Source organism: Alternaria atra, assembly GCF_907166805.1.
Source record: "Alternaria atra isolate CS162 genome assembly, contig: 23, whole genome shotgun sequence".
NCBI lineage: Eukaryota > Fungi > Ascomycota > Dothideomycetes > Pleosporales > Pleosporaceae > Alternaria > Alternaria atra.
In genome coordinates this window covers 3,248,194-3,265,308 of record NW_025091321.1, presented here as the reverse complement: position 1 = coordinate 3,265,308, position 17,115 = coordinate 3,248,194, and the positions used below count along the sequence as shown (strand labels likewise).

Sequence of the window (17,115 nt, the reverse complement as noted above, 5' to 3'; positions counted from 1 at the left end):
ATACCGCACAGCCCATAATAATAAAACTGTGTATACTATGCTTCCTAAGTCTCGTCACTGACTCTGGCTCTACTTACCCGCTGCATACAAGTGTGCAAAGGGTGGTGCGACTACTTCCCTAGCACTGGTTCGGAACTCTGTGGCAAACTGTTCATTGATCGCTGAAAGCCAACCAATAACGGAGCGGAAAGGAAAAAGGATACTATGAGCGAAAATACGGAAGAAACACAGGAAGCGGGTGATGGAGACAACGACTAAAAAGATGATATGGACGACATGACCATCAACAGTGGTGAGGATGAGAGTAGTGCCACCGACAGCAAAAAAAAAAGTATTATGAATATAGCAGTCAATCTCAACGGGGAACATACCAATCCTTACCCTGTGGTCAACCTTCGCAGCGGAATAAAGCTTGAAAAGATTCTTCTAGACTAGGGGAAGTTCATGCACCTAATCGACGACTTCTTGTTCAAGAAAGACAAGGCCGGCGGGCCGCAGCACTGGTTCTGGTTCAGATATTCAAGCAACTGCAGGAGTTGCTCGAGGGGAACGAAGACCACTTTGAAGCCAAGGACGGCTCGTGGAAGGACATGCTATTATGCGTACCGAGTCTCGACCGCATCAATATCGTATTCGAGTATAGAGGTTAAAACGAGACGGCCCGCAGGTATGAGCCCTTTGGTAAAACCGGCAGTGAGGTCACCATGAGTCAGTTTGTGAGGACCTTCGCGATCAGTTGCAACACGCGAAGGAAGATATACACTAATTCTCCGGAGAGCTATCGGTACTTTGCAGCATGTGCTTCGATGACGGAAGAGAGAAAGCATCCTTATGACACGCTGTTGCCTGCCTAGTTTTCGCGCTAGCCATTAATGTTGTGTTTTCGTGTGCAGTATGATTGTAATCTGCTTTGATGATGCATAAGAGGAGGACGCGTCAATTTACCTAGCACAATCATTACGAGTTCTAGAGTATGTTACGAAGAGTATGTTCCATAAAACGGGATAGATATAAAGCACAATCGAACATTCAAGCCTTCCCACTCTTTCTCTATATTGCTGATTGATATGTGCAAAGTGATTCCATGTCTTGCAATGCATGACACAAAAAATAAAAATAAAAACGTGTGGATGAGACGTCAGAGAGTCAACCGGAGATAAGTGTTTGGAAGGACTGATCCGAAGTAGCAGTGCCTTGGATTTGGTCGTGTACAGCCGTTCGTATCATGGAGACCGAAGGCCTTGGTGCCCAAGCCAAGCAACTAATGACGTCGCAAAGTCCCCGCATTCCTCCATCAACGCGCTCCGAACCATCAACGTTCCACACGCGCAACGCAACACAAGTCTACGATTCCTGCGTCCTCTGCGGATCCAAAATTACCACCACCACATCAGCGATGGCAGCAACATCTCCCTTCCCCACCTCCCCGCCCACACCAACACCTTCCACCACAACCACCCTCACAAACCCGAACTTCGTCTTCCCACCGCACTACTCGTTCCCGCCCTTCTTCACCCTCCAACCAGTCGCCAGCACACGCTCCTCACAACTAGCCTCGTGGTCCACGCTCATCCAATCCTACTGCCGCCACCATCGCATCTTCACCCTCTCCCTCATCGATGCGCTCCCAACCCCCTCTTCACAAACGCGACACTCCGCCGCAGCCTCTCTCTCCGTGACGCGAAAACCATCCTCACATATATGGCCTCGCCCGAGGGCGGTAACCGCGCAGAATTCATAAATACAAGCTCATCCAAGAAGGGAGCCAAAGCTGGCGAAGAGGGTGAAGGAGGCAAGGCGTGGATATATTGGCGGAGGCCTGAAGAGTGGGCTGCGGCATTGGAGGAGTGGGTGGAGAGGACGGGGCAGAAGGGTACAGTGCTTACATTGTATGAGATTATTGAAGGGGATGCGAGTCGGAGGGAGGAGTTTTATGGAATGGATATGGAATTGCTGCAGAAGAGTTTGGGGATTTGTGTCAAGAGAGGGAAGGCGCAGGTGTTTGGGTCTGGGGGCGAGGGCGAGGGTGTAAAGTTCTTCTAAGTTTTGGGGAAAGGATGAAGAGTAAAGAGACGATATGGATATGGCGTTGGATGATACCCAAGCGTGTTTTGAACATGATCCCAAGAAGCTTGATATAGAGCTTACAATACAATAGACATAAGAGTTGCTTAACATCCACAAAAAAAGGCCCGGGGGATATGCAACACAGTTGGCCCTGCCGGCTTGAAGAACGGCGGAGGGACGTTGGGTGGATTTTTCGAATTTCGACACACTGGAGAAGAAGGCTCCAAGGCCTACGAAATCACTAATTACCATGTCGCCGTGATCGAAGGCACCAAGTTGAGCACTGGTACATGGTGTATGCCATACTGACCATTATATGTAGGTGACTACCGGCCCACCCAAGTGCTACAGTCTTCAGATTCAAGTCAACAAGCACGCCTTGTTTACTTCAGCACGCGATTTAGGGCATAAGAGAGCTGCCGTAGGTAAGGCGCTGATGCTGGTCGAGGAGCTCTAGACCGCGGCATTCATCAAGTAGACTCTCAAGCAGAGCTGTATCGAATCCGGTGATTAATCGAAGCGGTTCTAGATGAGTTAGTAGCTCGCATATATTAGCGTATCACGGTAGAAGTTCACTGTGTTTCTCCCTTTCAGCATGGGTAGACGTTGATGTAGTACGGGACTAGACACAATCAGCAACACGTTGAGCATCGGGTAGAATGGTTCAAAATTGACTAAAATCCGACAGTCGAGTTTGCCTGAGTCGCATTGACCACATCCCAACAAGGTATGAAGTTCAAACGGCCAGTGTCGGATGTTCCGAACCTGAGAACTATCGACACCATGACGCCGAAAGTATTGCAAATAGCGAGTGCAGACAAGGAGACCGTGTTGAACAACATGTTGAAAGGCGGGGTAATAATATTTGGACACGAATGACTCACGATGGTGAAGATATGGTTGGGGAATGAAGAGGTTTACCTGGCTCGATATATTAGCAGCCCTAGAGTTTGACCGCGCGCCTCAGAGAATGGACACCCAAGGTCAAGACCTCGCGTCGATTCTCATTGTGGTGTAATCTGCAGGACGCAACATTGTTCTCCACATGGTAGGCTGGGTACCAAGAGTTAAACAGGTTGTGAATGTGGTAGTGCATGTAGTGGTGATGCGACATGAGTACATCGTGACACGCAGGTCAGCCATGGAAAGTCGTCCCTTGCGGAGTACTAGGCGTGATAGTGACGCAACAAATAAGGAACAGCTCGATCCCACTGTAGATGTTGAACATGGCTGGTGGATGCAGATCAGGGTGGAGGATCGTCGCAGGCTCACTGCCCACAAACAATGGTTCAGGGAGGGGAGCGGGCCGTTAGCTAGTCTGGAGAAGGAAAGGGCCGAGACTCAACGGGCGTTGCGCAGAAGAGCTACAGTAAACAGAACCATGGAAGACGCTAACGATGAGGCTGGAGGCTCCGCAAGCTCCATGCGCTGTTCGAAACGCGCGTAACTACGTCGCACAGGCAGCCAACAATTGCGGGGAGGCTGATGAGACGAAGCGATGGTAGTACTGATATGGGACAGTCTCAGGCATAAGCTCGATATTATGCGCTGCAACACAACAATGCCAACGGAAGCGGACCGGTTGCGTGGCGAAGGTAGTAGCTGTATATTGAAACAGCGGACTAATACATCAGGTTGGTTAGCACATGCAGTCAGGCGCTATACCGCATGTGTCGTGCTGCAGAGGGCTGCAGGCCAGCAGCATGCCCAGGTGGAGAGCTGCGAGCTCCCGTCGACACGTTGCACACAGTGGATATGCAGTGGGTCGTTGAGGATGGCGTATAATATGGCAGTGTTAAACCTCAATTACTCGACCAGCTGGAGTCGCAGTCCGCCGCCAGGAACCTGAGACGAAAAGCATCGGAGAGATAATTTTAGGCCAGGTACATACTTCAAGCTCATTTCCCGCCGGCAGGGTCGGGCCAATCAAACCTCAGCCAAAGAGCGGCCGGACCCCTGACCCTGGCGCCGAGGAAGGAGCTAGCCGACACGGTAGCCTCGCTGTTCGTACGTGTTGACCATCCCCCAAGGCTCAAGCGTGCCTTCCTCTCTCCACTGTAGAGACCCATCGCAGCTTCCCTACCCAGTACGCTCCTTCTGCCGCCGCGAGCCAGGCTCTCTCCTTCCCTTCTTAGACCGGCACGTAATCGATACGGTCTCTATTTTCTAATACTCTTGCGTCGACACCTACATAGATATACCCCAACCCCGACGCCCCAGCTACATGTCGCGAATGGACTCGTGAAGCTGCGCGTCTCTTACTGGCCCATCGCCGTCGATAGCTCTACTCCACCGCGGCCACATCCTAGGATTGGATTTATCGACAAGCCATACAGCTTCTACGCGTCAAATATACTCAGCATGCGCCCGTGCCTGTGCTGCGACAATGCTCGCGCTATCCATGTCTCCGAACGTTGTCGTCGGTCAACTACTACCTCCTGTTCTCAAAAGCAAACCCGTTCCGGCATAAAAAGAGCTCTCGTCTTTGCAGTCGTTGCCGCCTATGTACCGTCAACCATGGCTCAGCGGAATTGCGTATCGCTACAAGGCTCGACAGCGTGTCCGGCCTTCACTTCCGCTTCAGTTGATACGAACTTGACCGGGAACTTGTACGTCCAACGTGACTTGATATACCGAGTGGGTACTAACACTGGTCGTAAATAGTCCCTTCCTCCAATTCGTGTCAGACACCCGGTCGTTTGATGAAGGCTTGAAGAATTACATTGGAACCGGATATGCCCAGCGACAGTCAGTCTAGTCCCAGTTGTGCCACACGACCGCTCAACGGCGCCCGTAGACTAACATACCCTTAGGTACGAAGACATTTTGGGATGTTCAAGCGTCAACCTTACCAGCACCACCAATCTCTATGCTCGGTATACAACAACAGTCCTATGTAACCTCATCATCCAATCCTCGAGGACTACATGTGGACTCAGCGACACGGATGCAACTCCGCTTTGCGCGGGTGCCTGCGTATGTAAACAATCTTGCCGCAATTACACCATATTGAAATGCTGATCAACCCAGGCCGACTTTGCTATCAGCGAGCAGGTCATAGTATCAAGCCCGGATCTGTGCGGTACACCTGGCAACAACGCAGTTCCGGAGATTCGCTCCGACTTCGCTCGCTGTTCCAACCCTGCCAGCTCGCTCAGCAGTAACTGTATCGATGCGACCGAAAACGAGCCCAACGAATGTGGATACCAAGGTAACCTTCAGGGACTGTGCCTCTTCTGTGGCTCTAGTACCGTCAACTCCACAGACTCTTGCTGCGTCAATGCGAACGTTGAGTCGCGATGCGTAGGTGTTGATCTGCCCACAACCGTTTCGATGCCCCCAGTGTTCCCCTCGAGCACTTCATCCGGATCTCCAAACTCTACGGCCGGCGCAGGGGCCGGTGGACGTGATTCCGGTTCCGGTCTTTCTGGAGGTGCCATCGCTGGTATCGTTATAGGATCACTCATCGGCGCCGCCCTAACAATCGCAGCCATTGTCTTTTGCTGCATGCGCAGGCGGCACCAAAAGCATAGCCAAGCTGGCAGCGTCTTCAACACACCATCTCCATCGCGACATCACTCTCCCAAGGCGGGTATCATGCCCCCTATGAGCTATGGGGGCGATGGCCAAACGCCAGCTACCATCCTCCCAGGCGCCCGTGTTCAACGTATGTCTGCCTTGGAAGGATCATCGTCCTCGGGCCCCAGCGATCGAGGCGACCGAATGACTGCATACGGTGGTTCTCAACTTGGTCCCTATGATTCGCCCGAATCGATCCGTGGGCATCTTGCCGGTAACCTCCCAAAACGACAAGGTTCTCTTTCGAGCCACTCCGCTCTAGGGACAAGCTCATCACCACTCTCTGGATCCGACCAAACGCGTAACTTTTCCAGTCCAGATGGCATCGCTTCCGGCCAGTCTGAGCAGCTGCAGTTCTTTAAAGACTACTATTCCCAGGACGATATCCATCCAAACGATACTGTTGCCACTCTCTGGGCCTACCAACCTCGTGCCGGCGACGAATTCGAACTCGAGAGAGGAGACATGCTCAAGGTTGTCGGTATATGGGATGATGGTTGGGCGACAGGTGTAAGACTTTCCGAGACGGCAGAGCAGTGGGAGGCACGAAAGGCCGAGCAACGCGACTCGGGTGTGAGCAACGGAGGCCGACGATCACCAGTTGAATCCGACAGCGAGATCAAGGCTTTCCCCTTGGTTTGCGTGTGCTTGCCACAACACTGGAGGAAGACCATCGAAGGCGACAGCACAGACTCTGGTGGGCATGGGAGTAGAGGTGATCGAATGCCTCCAAGCCCTTAAGGTGTCTTGAAGGCCTGGTCGGTTAGCGCTCCCCTAGTTGCTTCCCAGCCATCCCCTACCCAAGATCGCCCACCGCCTTACATACGATACGGTAAGGACAAAAGTCGTGTCGCATCCGCAACGCCTTCTTCGGTAACACGGCCACCACTCGCGAGCACACCAGACGTCCACTCCCTAGGATCTAGTACCCTCATCAGCTCTGAATCTGTCCACAATTAGTAATGTCGCCACGATGATGTTTTTTTTTACGTGTTTCTCTCTGTTTTCGACCTCGATACTTGGGTCCCCCGATGATCGGTCCTCCTTACCCCTCCAGGGGTCCTCGTACCCTGAACCCTTTAGGCCATCGACATGTCACGACCTCTGGAACCATTTCTGCTTCTTTACGATCTGCGCGAACCATAGACTGCCTTCAGGTCTAGTGTCTAATACGCTCCTTCACCGCCTGATTGCACAACCTTGTGCAAAACTACCCTTCGACGTTCCAGTAATCACGCCACACGCACGCTCTGGTACATACGACTCTGACCTACCTCCGGCTGATTGACTTCGTCTGTTCTATACCCCGCCGCATTACCCATGCGACGCAGCCTTTTCTTTCTTGTTGACTGTTTTCGAGAGCGAGAGAGCGCTGGAAGCGATATTGTATATATGACCTTGCTTCCGGGGTACTCGAGGAAAAAGGGTTAATGCTTTATCTTGATTATATTTCTACGATATCCCGCCTGTTGCGTAAAGGGGGTTTCGTTGTTGGATTGGAGGTGGTTTTGCTGTTTGGAAGATGAGGAGAGAGCTGAAGTTAGTGCGGGTGGTTGCTTGCGTTTGGATAGCTAGGTACGGCAATGGGAGATACGGAACATATGCCATTAGTCTTCCTGGTAGTGAGTGCTATGTGCTGTGCTGCGTCATCGAACTATCCCAAAAGGGCCCTTCATCATTCACAGCTCTACAGGCCTCGAACTCTTCAAACTTCCGCCTTCTCCTTTTCTCTGTTCTTGCCGAACTCAAAACATCGGTACTACCTTCTAATTTTATCCATCTTGAAACACGCATCGCTGTCACTATACCAAGCATACACCTATAGCATAGGACCCCCTTACCTCACCCGCCTCCTTGGTTCAAAGACGTTTCTCGCTTCCAAATCTCCGAGTGCGCACAAGCCCACGCACGTTGTTTGATCCCTACTTAGCTGGCAAGGGCATGATGGTGAGTGAACTATTGATAGTGGAGGCGTGTGCTGTTACATCTCAGTAGCGACGAGGGAGACTTCGAGTCAGGTTTGGTGTGTTTCTGCATCGTTGTTACCGTGCGGCAGGATAGACATAGAATATATCAGTCGCGCTCTGAACAGCTTACATATGCTGTTGATACGGTGAGCAGTATAATCCATCACCGTCTCGTCTGCCATTCGGAAGGCTTAGACAGCGAGTAGAGCAGAGCGATAATTGTTGGTAAACAATCATTTCTATCCTGGTATCATCCTTGTTCTAATGCTATTCATCCGGGATACCCCAAAGGGCACATCAGGCCTCCATGCTAGTACCCCGAAGGGAGTGTTCATCGCTAATCCGTAAATTCATATCAAAGTCTGCCATTGTCGTAATCGCATCGCAAAAAGGCTGCTCGAAGGCACCACGCTCCACCTTCGGTATCATCTCTCCATCAAAGGGTATCACCTACGCTCTGCCCTTCCTCCTACCGGTCTTTCCTAGGCCACCATCTTCGTTCCGCTTATGCCACTCGTCGATCTCGTGTCGTACGCCTTCGCGATAGGACTTGTACTCTTCGCTTGTTTCTACCAGTAGTTGTGGGCAGTGGCCTGAACGACGCAGGTGTCGTTTTAGGTTCTCCCACCGGCAGTCGGGCTTGAAGGTGCAGTTTAGGTGTGGACACCTGTAGGGTCGGAGAGTCTGCAGACATTGCGTTAGAAAAACCAGTCTCAGTATTATAGGTCTGTCCGTGCTTACCTGATGTGTCCTCTCATGCTTGCTCAGGTTACTCGAGTCGGCGCATGTAAAGTCGCAGAACCGACATTTATGCGGTTTCTTACCCTCATGCAACGCACTGATGTGGGTTTGTAACTGTGTATGTGTCGTTGTTGTGTAGCCACAGCGGTCGCATACATATGGTCTCTCGCCTGTATGTGTCCTTTCATGATTGTCCTTCGCTTGGTTGGTGGCGAACGTCTTCTCGCAACCCTCATAGCTGCAGGCATACGGGCGATAGCCCGCATGACCGAGAAGATGACGAGATAGCTTGGAGCGTTGTTTGAAGTCTTTAGAATGTGCTTCACAGCCTTCCCATTGACAGAAACAGTGTGTGCAGTTATCTACGTGTCCGGTCTTGATATGCTTGTGGAGGGCTTCGGGGGTGTCAAAGACGGCGAGGCAGAGGACACCGGGTGCATGTAGCCTGAAGAGTACCAATCAGCTTACGGTTTTCATGTACTCCCAAGCACTTCGTAGATTGAGGTAACTTGGGAAGTTGAGGAATCGCTTCAGACCGACGTACCATTTGCATATACAAGCTTGAGCTTCAGCTCTAGCGGCAGATGCCGAGCTTGAACCGGCCAAAGTCGATGTGATTGGTCGCAAGATTTCACTTTGGACGGCCGAAGCGAGGAAGTCGAGCTTGTTTGTACCAGTGAATGAGCTCGCTGGTTGGAAGGTGTTTGGAAACGCCGAATCTGTCAGCATCCACGACTGATCATGGAATGTCTGATCATTGAAACCCATCATGGGGGAATTCAAGCTGAATGGATTCGCCGAGTGTATGGAGTTACGGTCGGCCGAAACAGGGCTTGTCGGTAGGTTTGGGTTGAAGCCAAAGTTCATGAAGTTTGACGCTAGACCGTTGCCTGATGCTATTGAAGAATTCCAAAGATCCAGCTGTTGTTGCGATGCAGACGGAGCGTCACCACAGGCTCTTTGAGGTCCATGACAACATGAGTTATCAATGTGGCAGTGATCCCCAGTGACGTCGAGGTAACAGTGTGGTGGGAAAATTGTTTGGCCAGGCCCTGGTGAAGGCTCAGTAGTAAATGCGCTTTCTAGCGAAGTATAGTTGCTGTGTGACAGGGCTGGTGTTGCGGCGCTTGACGCTATTGTGGTCAGGTCGTCGGCGATGGTATTGTACCCGTGAGTTTGGGAGAAGCAAGGATATGTCTCAAACGAAGCCAAGCCGTCATCGTGTCCATGGAAGCCTTCTTGGAAATGGCAAGGTGCGGAGTCGTAACAGTAGACAGTACCGACAGACGTAGGAGCGGAATGGGCGAAGTGGCACTCGTGCTGCGGGTCAGGCAGAGCGGAGGGTTGAGCGTTGCACTTCTGACAGCAACATACCTGGTCTGGGCAAGCGGTCTTTGTACAATGAGGGTCTATGCATTCGTCTGTACAATGCTCGTCTTTCTGCGTACACCGTGGGTCAAAGCAAGCGTCGTCTTCCGGGCAGTCTTCGGGACAGACATCGGAACAGTTGTCGGCAGGGCAAGGGACTGGTGGGCAGGATGGCTCCAAATTGCATTCCTGACAGAACTTCTCGAAGCAGTCATCTGGGAAAGAGCAATCGGTGTCAAGACTGGTGTGTGGTTCGGTGGTGAGTTCGTGATACTCGGCCACCTTCAAGGCGGAAGCTCTTCGCTTAGTTGAACGCACGTCGCACGCCTCTGGGCAGCGAGTGCAACACAAGCTTGGATCAACGGGTTGAGTACCGTGTTCAAGCTGAGACGGGGTTGATTGGCCTCGGGTTCGTGCGACATCATCTTTCAGATCGTCTGCAGCACGCTTGGTCCCGGCCACTGGGGCGCCCAAAGAAAACATTGGATTTGTAGTCCAGAAGTCGTCGTCGTCTCCAAAGGCCGAATCGCGATCGCAGTCTGCACAGTTATTAGCCATCTTTGCGTGCTTTGGGAGTTTCAGAGCGTGTGTTCCTGACGACATCGAAAAGTCAAGGCGGAGGCCATCACGGTTCTCAGACGTGGGAAAGCACGATGGCGTAATCAGAATGCCGGGCAAGGTGCGAGGGGTAAGTGAAAAGTAAAAACATACAACTAATCATGCCTCTTAGGGGTCTTACCCTGACGACTTTACAACACCCACTACGAGGGAAAGGAACAGACTGGCTAAAAGAGTGAAGGTATGCGCTTGGAAAGAGTGAATACAGCCTAACCGAATGCGTAAAAGCGTATATCCAACTCCTGCGCTCTGATTGGCCCTTCGCTTCAAGTCACCACTGTCATATGTATCGTCCTTGTCCGAGCCCAGGCGTTTCCGGACACTTACCACGAGGCTATGATTGACTTCGAGACGCTGCTGTCGATGTCTGGTATGATCCCAACATGTACCGGCGTACGCGAAGCCATTCACATACTCGTATCGTTGTGTGCGACCGGCCAGAGAAGCCTCCATCCACGGGTTACGGAAGAACTCATTGCGCTACCGCTCTAGTGTACCCACCTACGGAGTGCTTGACGTTTGTGGTCATCGTCATACGCAGTCGTCACAAACGCGACGTGAATGTTAAGAAAAGATGAGAGAAGATAAGGAAACACAATGTTTGACGCCCAGTTTGCGCCCTGCCTGAAGATGCCGCAGCCGGGATCCGAGAGACGGGTACTTGGCGCCAATCCCACGCGTCGCAATGCACCTTCCCCGCCACGAGGCTGACGTCTCCGCAACCCTCCCTTGCACCTTGGACCCTACTTCCGCACAGCCACAGTGACTATCACTACAACTGTCGTCGCCAAACCTCCTTCGTCTCAACTTCTTGCAGCTCCACCTCCTCCTTCAAAGCTACAGATGGGTAATCTCTGCGGCAAACAGTCCAAAGACAACTTCGAAGGCTCAGGGCGCACACTTGGGTCCGCGCCTACGCCTGCGACGAGAGCATCTGTCCCGAACAATGTTGCGCCGCCAAAGCCAAAGGTCGGAGGACCGCCACGGACGCTAGGAGAGAGTAACAGGGCAGATGATCCAAAGGCTGCAGCTGCAGCTGCTGCAGAGGTACGCATCTTTAACCCTCACTTGTGAGAGCAAGAGCAAACAAAGGACTACGCGACCTTTGGCCACGATAGCTGACATACCTTCCAGGCCCGCGCGAACAAGTCTTCATCTGGCGACCTCCAGAAGAAGCTCGATGCACAGAAGCGCCAAACGAATACTCAGACTCTGCAGCAAGCCGCCAACGAGAATCGCTTAGCACGAGAAGCCGACCAAGCGACTGCGGCGAGAAACTACAACTGAGACGATGAAGAGGAGAGAGGAGCGTAGAATGGGAGAGAGGCAAGAAGAGGGTGTCTGTACATACCAGCACGCGTTACATTTTTTACGATTCACGACATTGATACTCATCCAAGAGGTGGTTTGGTGCGGTTCATCATGCATGAGCATGGCGTTGGGGGAATAGGCCTTGTTTAGACTTGATTGCTATCTAGCAATACTCCGCAATAATGGCGTGACATGCATTTCTCAAGCATTCGCTCTGATTGGATGTCGAACCCTGCCTTTCGTTCGACTCTACTTTCAACATGTCGTGCTTGGTTGTTAGAGCCAAGAACCATTCTAAAATGTTTCCATGAGCCGTCACTGAACAAGTGCATGAACAAGTAAGATCGCTTCTAGACGATCTCTCATCACAGATAGAAGAGCATACTACCGCACTCGAGTCTCAAAGATCACAGACAAGTTGAACAAGTCTATTATTACATCTTCATTCCATTCCTACACGAAATCGTGCGACTGTTCCGTATGTCCATCTACCTAGACGATGCTGAAACAACGCGCCGCCCACCGAAATCCGAACCCTTATCTAGAGAGGAGATGGTATAATCCAGGGTATTGTACAGCGAAACCATATATAACGACCGCGCAGATGCAATGACCACCAGAGATAACACCATGCCATGACGAGATGCAGTATGAGAGATGATCATCCCACATCCCACATCCCAACCAACCAACCTTATAGACCAGGCAGCCCAACTAGGCCTAACCACCTGCCATTACACAGACGCCAGACCCACCCAGCCTACCAGCTCCATTGCTGATTGCGGGGTATCGTTTCGTTTCGCTTAAAGAAAAGAGACCCTGGACATAAACGCCGTCGCTGGAAAACGTAGAAGCGACTTTAAAGATCAAATATTGATGCCCAGCCACGCCACCAGAGATTTCATACTCCGGGCGGTGCGGGGGCTGTTTTGAGAAATTCTTTTTGTTCGGCCGTCGCAGTGAATCGAGTAAAAAGTGTATGATCGAAGCGCGAAAAGGCGGTAAATCAGAGAAGAGAAAAGAGAAGCTGAGGTTGATCGCTTAAGCAGCGACCTCAGACATAGGTGCACGACCGCCACCGACAAGCTCGAGGATCTTGCCAGCAACAGCGGCAGGGTAGCCACGGGACAGGCCCTCGTTGACGACTGTCATGGCGGCAGCGCGGTCTTCGACAGCCATGTAGGCACGTGTCATAGCCTCATAAGTGCTAGGCTCACGCCTGCTCTCGGAAACAGACTCGTAGATGGCCTTGGCCTTCTCAATGTCGTGAGCAAGAGCCCATCCGTGAATGAGAGAGTTAGCGATGTAAGGAGTCATCTCAACGCCACGAGCACGCATGTCGCGGAGAACATCCTCGGTATCAGCGATTTGATGGTTGGCGACCATGGCCTCGAACAACGCCTGGTAAAGGCAGGCCTGAGGACGAACACGGCTGTCGGCGAGAACGGTGTCAAAGAGACGGCGAGCACCCTCCATGTCGTGCATGACGCAGCCCTTGGCGTGAATCAACGAGGAGTAATGAACCGCTTCTGGGACAGCGCCGGCGGCCTTGACTTGCTCGAGAACCTTCTCCGCAGCCTCCATATCGACGGGCTCAAGCGTGGCGTAGGTGTCGATTAGAAGCTTGTACGTGTGTGTGGTAGGCTCGATACGCTTAGCACGCATACGCTCGTAGTAGTTGAGAACCTTGCTGCGGTCACGCTTGGTAGTCAGGAAAAACTGCATCATACTGTGATAGGGAGCAGGACGGGGCTTGTAGTTGGGCATGCTCTCCATCTCTTCGAACAGTTCCTCGGCGAACTTCTCATCACTGACACGGCAAAGAGCATTGACGATAGTACCGTAGGTGACGGAAGTAGGGCGAATACCGAGGTTGCGCATCTCAGAGAAGTAGAACAGGCAGTCGTCGATCCGTCTGGCCTTTCCAAGCTTGCCAATCAGAGCGTTGTACAGGAAAGAAGAAGGCTCGACACCCTCAGCCTTAGCACGAATGAAGATCTTGACTGCTTCGGTCGCCTCATCAAAGGTCTTGGTCGACTCCTTGAGCGTGGTGATGTAGAGACCAAAGGTGTTGGCTGTCGGGGCAGCACCCATCTCAAGCAAATCCTGGTGGTATCTTCCCGCCAAATCACGCTGGTTGCAAGTAAGGCAAGCAGCGACCATAGCGTCGAGGATGGTGACCCAGCCGTAACGCACAATGCGGTACTGAGGCAGGAGAGGGACGTCTTGCTTAGCAAGGTTAAGGATGTCATGAGCCAGAGTAAGACGGTCTTCCTTGGCAGCGGCAGTGATGAGTTTAGCATAGGTGAAGAATCGAGGGTGGCGGCCAGCTCGGCGCATGTTCCTGAATTTCATCAAAGCCTCATTGAGATGAGATGATGATCGTCCATGGGTCTTCTCCAGTAGTTCGGTGATGGCAACAGAGCCCTTGTTGTCGGTGGAAGCGGCGTAAGGGTCATATTGGTCCTCGAAAGTGGGAGCTGCTGGAGTAACAGGGGCTTGAACAGGGTAGGCGGCGAACGGTGCTGGGGAATACAAGGCTTCCGGAGCGGGATGCTTGTAAGCGTACCATCGGTGCTGGAGATCACCCCTGTCGAGCTTGGTAAGCACTTGCTCAACAAGACCGGAGGTGGTCTTGTTGACGGGCGTGCCAGTTGCGGCGATGACTTCGAGAAGATGGGCGAACCGTGCAACGTGAGCAACGTCAACTTCGGCCTCCTGGAGTAGAATTCCAGATTGAACCTGCATTAGGAGCGTGATGTCGTCGAAGTTGAGTTGAACGATGGCCTCAGGTCCCATTCCAGCAAGTAGGTGGTGAGCAACTGGGGTGACTAGGCCGCCGTTTTCAATCATCGTCCACATCAGTTCCATGCTAGCCCGCGGCGGAAGGAAGATACCACGCTTCATCATGAACTGACCCATAACCTCAATAGCCTCGTCGATGTGCTCTACGGTCTCCATCTTAGCTTGTGTAGAGCCAGACTGAGAGTCCCGTATGCGAGCGAACATTTGACGACCTTGACGGAGACCGCGCTCCGCATGCCCACTGCCAATTAATGCGATGCTGTGCATGGCAGTAGGTTCGATGAAGTCGGCCTTGGTAGGAGAGAGCTCGAGCATTCTCCAGAAGACCTCAGCGGCTTCAATGTTTCCAGTGCGAATGTGCATTGCGCCCATCGCCATGGCTGGTCGTGAGAGATCAACCTCAGCTGGAAGATCGTCGAAAGCCTGAGTGGCAACCTCGACTGCGTCGCGATCGGCAGCCTTGATGCAAATAGCAGCCATAGCAATTTGGCGTGCCTGTGGGCTGAGGTACTCGGCTGCATGAACATAGGCCTGGTCGAAAGAACCGTTCTTCAACCATTCAGGAAGGAAAGCCTTGAGACCCACAATGTCGCGAATAGAGATAACATCCTCCGGGGTAGAGAGTGCACTCTCAATCTTGGACAAGAACTTCTCAGCCCCCTCGACGCGGCCACATACGGTATACGCCTTCACGAGGGCGGCATACACGTCGTTGTCCTTCCTAGTGATCTCAATCTCGCCATTGTCGTTTGAGATCGCCAGAGCTTTGTACTCGTCGTAGCACTCGACTGCACTCTTCAGATCACCAGATTTGCCGAAGGCCTGAATCATTGGAACGAACATATCGGCAGCCGGGGTTACGCTTTGGGATTCCATGTGGGAGTAGACTCGAACCATGTCCTCTACACGGTCGCTTTCTGCACAGGCGGTGACGAGCAACCGGTAGGTCTTTTCAGAGAACGTTCGGTCAGCCTCTACATGGACTGCGGCATCGAAGAGCTTGATGGCGACCGACAGCGATCCATCTTCGGCTAAGATAGCATAGTCGGTCTCGTGAGACTGAAGCATGAAGCTGCCCTCCTCTTCCATACCACCATAGCGTAATCTCCGGTCTTCAAAACTCTGCTTCTGAGACACAACCTCCAAAGAGCGGACAGAGAGGAGTTCAATCAGGGTAGTGTATGTAGCCGTGTCAGGGACGACTCGTCGGCGAAGCATATCCGAGTAGACATCCAGAGCCTTGGGGACGACCTGATGCTGAGCACGGGGAAGATGTATCGCAGCAGATAGCAAAGCGTTGTATGCAGTGGCCGATGGCTTGACATCTGAGCGAAGCATGGCCTCGAAAACGGCGGGTACTTCGGCATAGTTGCGGTTGATAGCCAGCTTCTGCAATTGTACTGTGTACTCATCGTGGGCTTCAATCGGGCTGGTGGCGATGGTTGATTCGGTACGGCTCAGGATTGTCGAATTCACAAGAGTGTCTGCGACCGTTGCTGGAGACTCTGACCGGGCCTCTTCGATTGGCAAAAGCTCTTCCTCGATAGCCTGAGCAACTTCGCTATCGGCCTTGTGTCTTGCCACTTCTTGTGCGATTGCCTCATCCACTTGTGCCAGCGCAATCTCTTCCGCCTCTTCACCACCAACAGCCTTCTTGAAGTCCTCCACTTGGCTGGTACTGTATGCACGGTTAACACCGGCACGCGCCGGAACAGGTTCTGCCACCTCTTCAATCGCAACACTGCTCTCCTTGGCCTCAGCCGCAGCCTTGGAGCTAGCCGGGTCCCATTCGATGAGCTTGCGGAACTGGAACTGCGACCACTCCTTGTCCTCGGCCTTTTGCTGGTGCTTCTGCCATGCTGTGTAGTATGCGGCTAGACCTGAGTCCTGGTGGTCGTGTTGTCCTGCGGCGAGCGCCTTGAGCGCACTTGTCGTAGATGATGTGGAAGCGAAGGCATGTTGGTTTTTGAGTCCTTTGCGGAAGCGGTCATGTTGGAGGGAGGCGAGGGGATTGTTCTGGCTTACACCAGCAACTACTGATTGAGCATAACCGTGAGTAAAGCCCTTGGCAAGACTCTGGCGCGCGAGATGGAAACTCTTAAACACCATTTAGGAATTTGACGAGCCTTCCAGATGGAAAGGGTGAGACTGGAAATAGTTAGCACAGATCCTTTAGGCGTGAATCTAATGATCGGGATGCTTCATGCGACTCGGATATGGGCCTGCGATCAATTTTGATGTTTAGGCAACAACTTTGTGGCTCGCATGCGCGAATCGCGATGGTAGAAGCAATTGTTAACCTTCGGAGCAGAGGGTACTTACTATTCTCGAGATCCCTACGCGTCGGTGCAGGTTCATTTGACGATGGCCGCCAAACAAACGCGCTTTACGGGTGTAAGGAATGCGTGCGGTGGTGGGGAAATTGGAAGGTGTTTGGTGAACCTTAAATTATTGCCCCAAGTCCAGTCGGATACTTGGAAGATGTCGCAATTCTATTAGAAGTAGAAGGGGGATATGACTGGGGAAAAAGCAAGGCACACGGTGGCCTGGAGAGAGATATTGTCAGCCTCGAAGGCAAGTTAGTTAGCGGGAGTCAAAAGGAAGCTTCGAGCGCACAGTTTCGTAGTCGTCATGAATGGTAGGACCGATGCGATGGACG

The 17,115-nt window shown here is 52.3% G+C and overlaps 5 protein-coding genes across 5 annotated transcripts; 3 read left to right on the top strand and 2 right to left on the bottom strand.

The window, feature by feature from the left end:
* Window positions 1–1,701: 1,701 nt before the first annotated feature.
* On the top strand, window positions 1,702–2,043 carry ALTATR162_LOCUS4641 (uncharacterized protein; the record flags this gene model as incomplete). The annotated part of the gene is made up of 1 exon (XM_043312256.1): window positions 1,702–2,043. One exon carries the CDS (start codon window positions 1,702–1,704, stop codon window positions 2,041–2,043), a length of 342 nt encoding a protein of 113 aa, XP_043168191.1.
* Window positions 2,044–4,584: 2,541 nt separating this feature from the next.
* On the top strand, window positions 4,585–6,387 carry ALTATR162_LOCUS4640 (uncharacterized protein; the record flags this gene model as incomplete). Its single annotated transcript, XM_043312255.1, has 4 exons — window positions 4,585–4,676; window positions 4,732–4,815; window positions 4,881–5,043; window positions 5,098–6,387. The coding sequence occupies 4 exons, from the start codon at window positions 4,585–4,587 to the stop codon at window positions 6,385–6,387; spliced, it is 1,629 nt and encodes a 542-aa protein (XP_043168190.1).
* A 1,676-nt stretch (window positions 6,388–8,063) lies between these two features.
* Window positions 8,064–9,122, bottom strand: ALTATR162_LOCUS4639 (uncharacterized protein; the record flags this gene model as incomplete). The annotated part of the gene is made up of 3 exons (XM_043312254.1): window positions 8,064–8,297; window positions 8,355–8,468; window positions 8,823–9,122. 3 exons carry the CDS (start codon window positions 9,120–9,122, stop codon window positions 8,064–8,066), a joined length of 648 nt encoding a protein of 215 aa, XP_043168189.1.
* Window positions 9,123–11,183: 2,061 nt separating this feature from the next.
* ALTATR162_LOCUS4638 (uncharacterized protein) lies at window positions 11,184–11,627 on the top strand (the record flags this gene model as incomplete). The annotated part of the gene is made up of 2 exons (XM_043312253.1): window positions 11,184–11,387; window positions 11,475–11,627. 2 exons carry the CDS (start codon window positions 11,184–11,186, stop codon window positions 11,625–11,627), a joined length of 357 nt encoding a protein of 118 aa, XP_043168188.1.
* Window positions 11,628–12,692: 1,065 nt separating this feature from the next.
* On the bottom strand, window positions 12,693–16,565 carry ALTATR162_LOCUS4637 (uncharacterized protein; the record flags this gene model as incomplete). Its single annotated transcript, XM_043312252.1, has 1 exon — window positions 12,693–16,565. One exon carries the CDS (start codon window positions 16,563–16,565, stop codon window positions 12,693–12,695), a length of 3,873 nt encoding a protein of 1,290 aa, XP_043168187.1.
* Window positions 16,566–17,115: the final 550 nt, after the last annotated feature.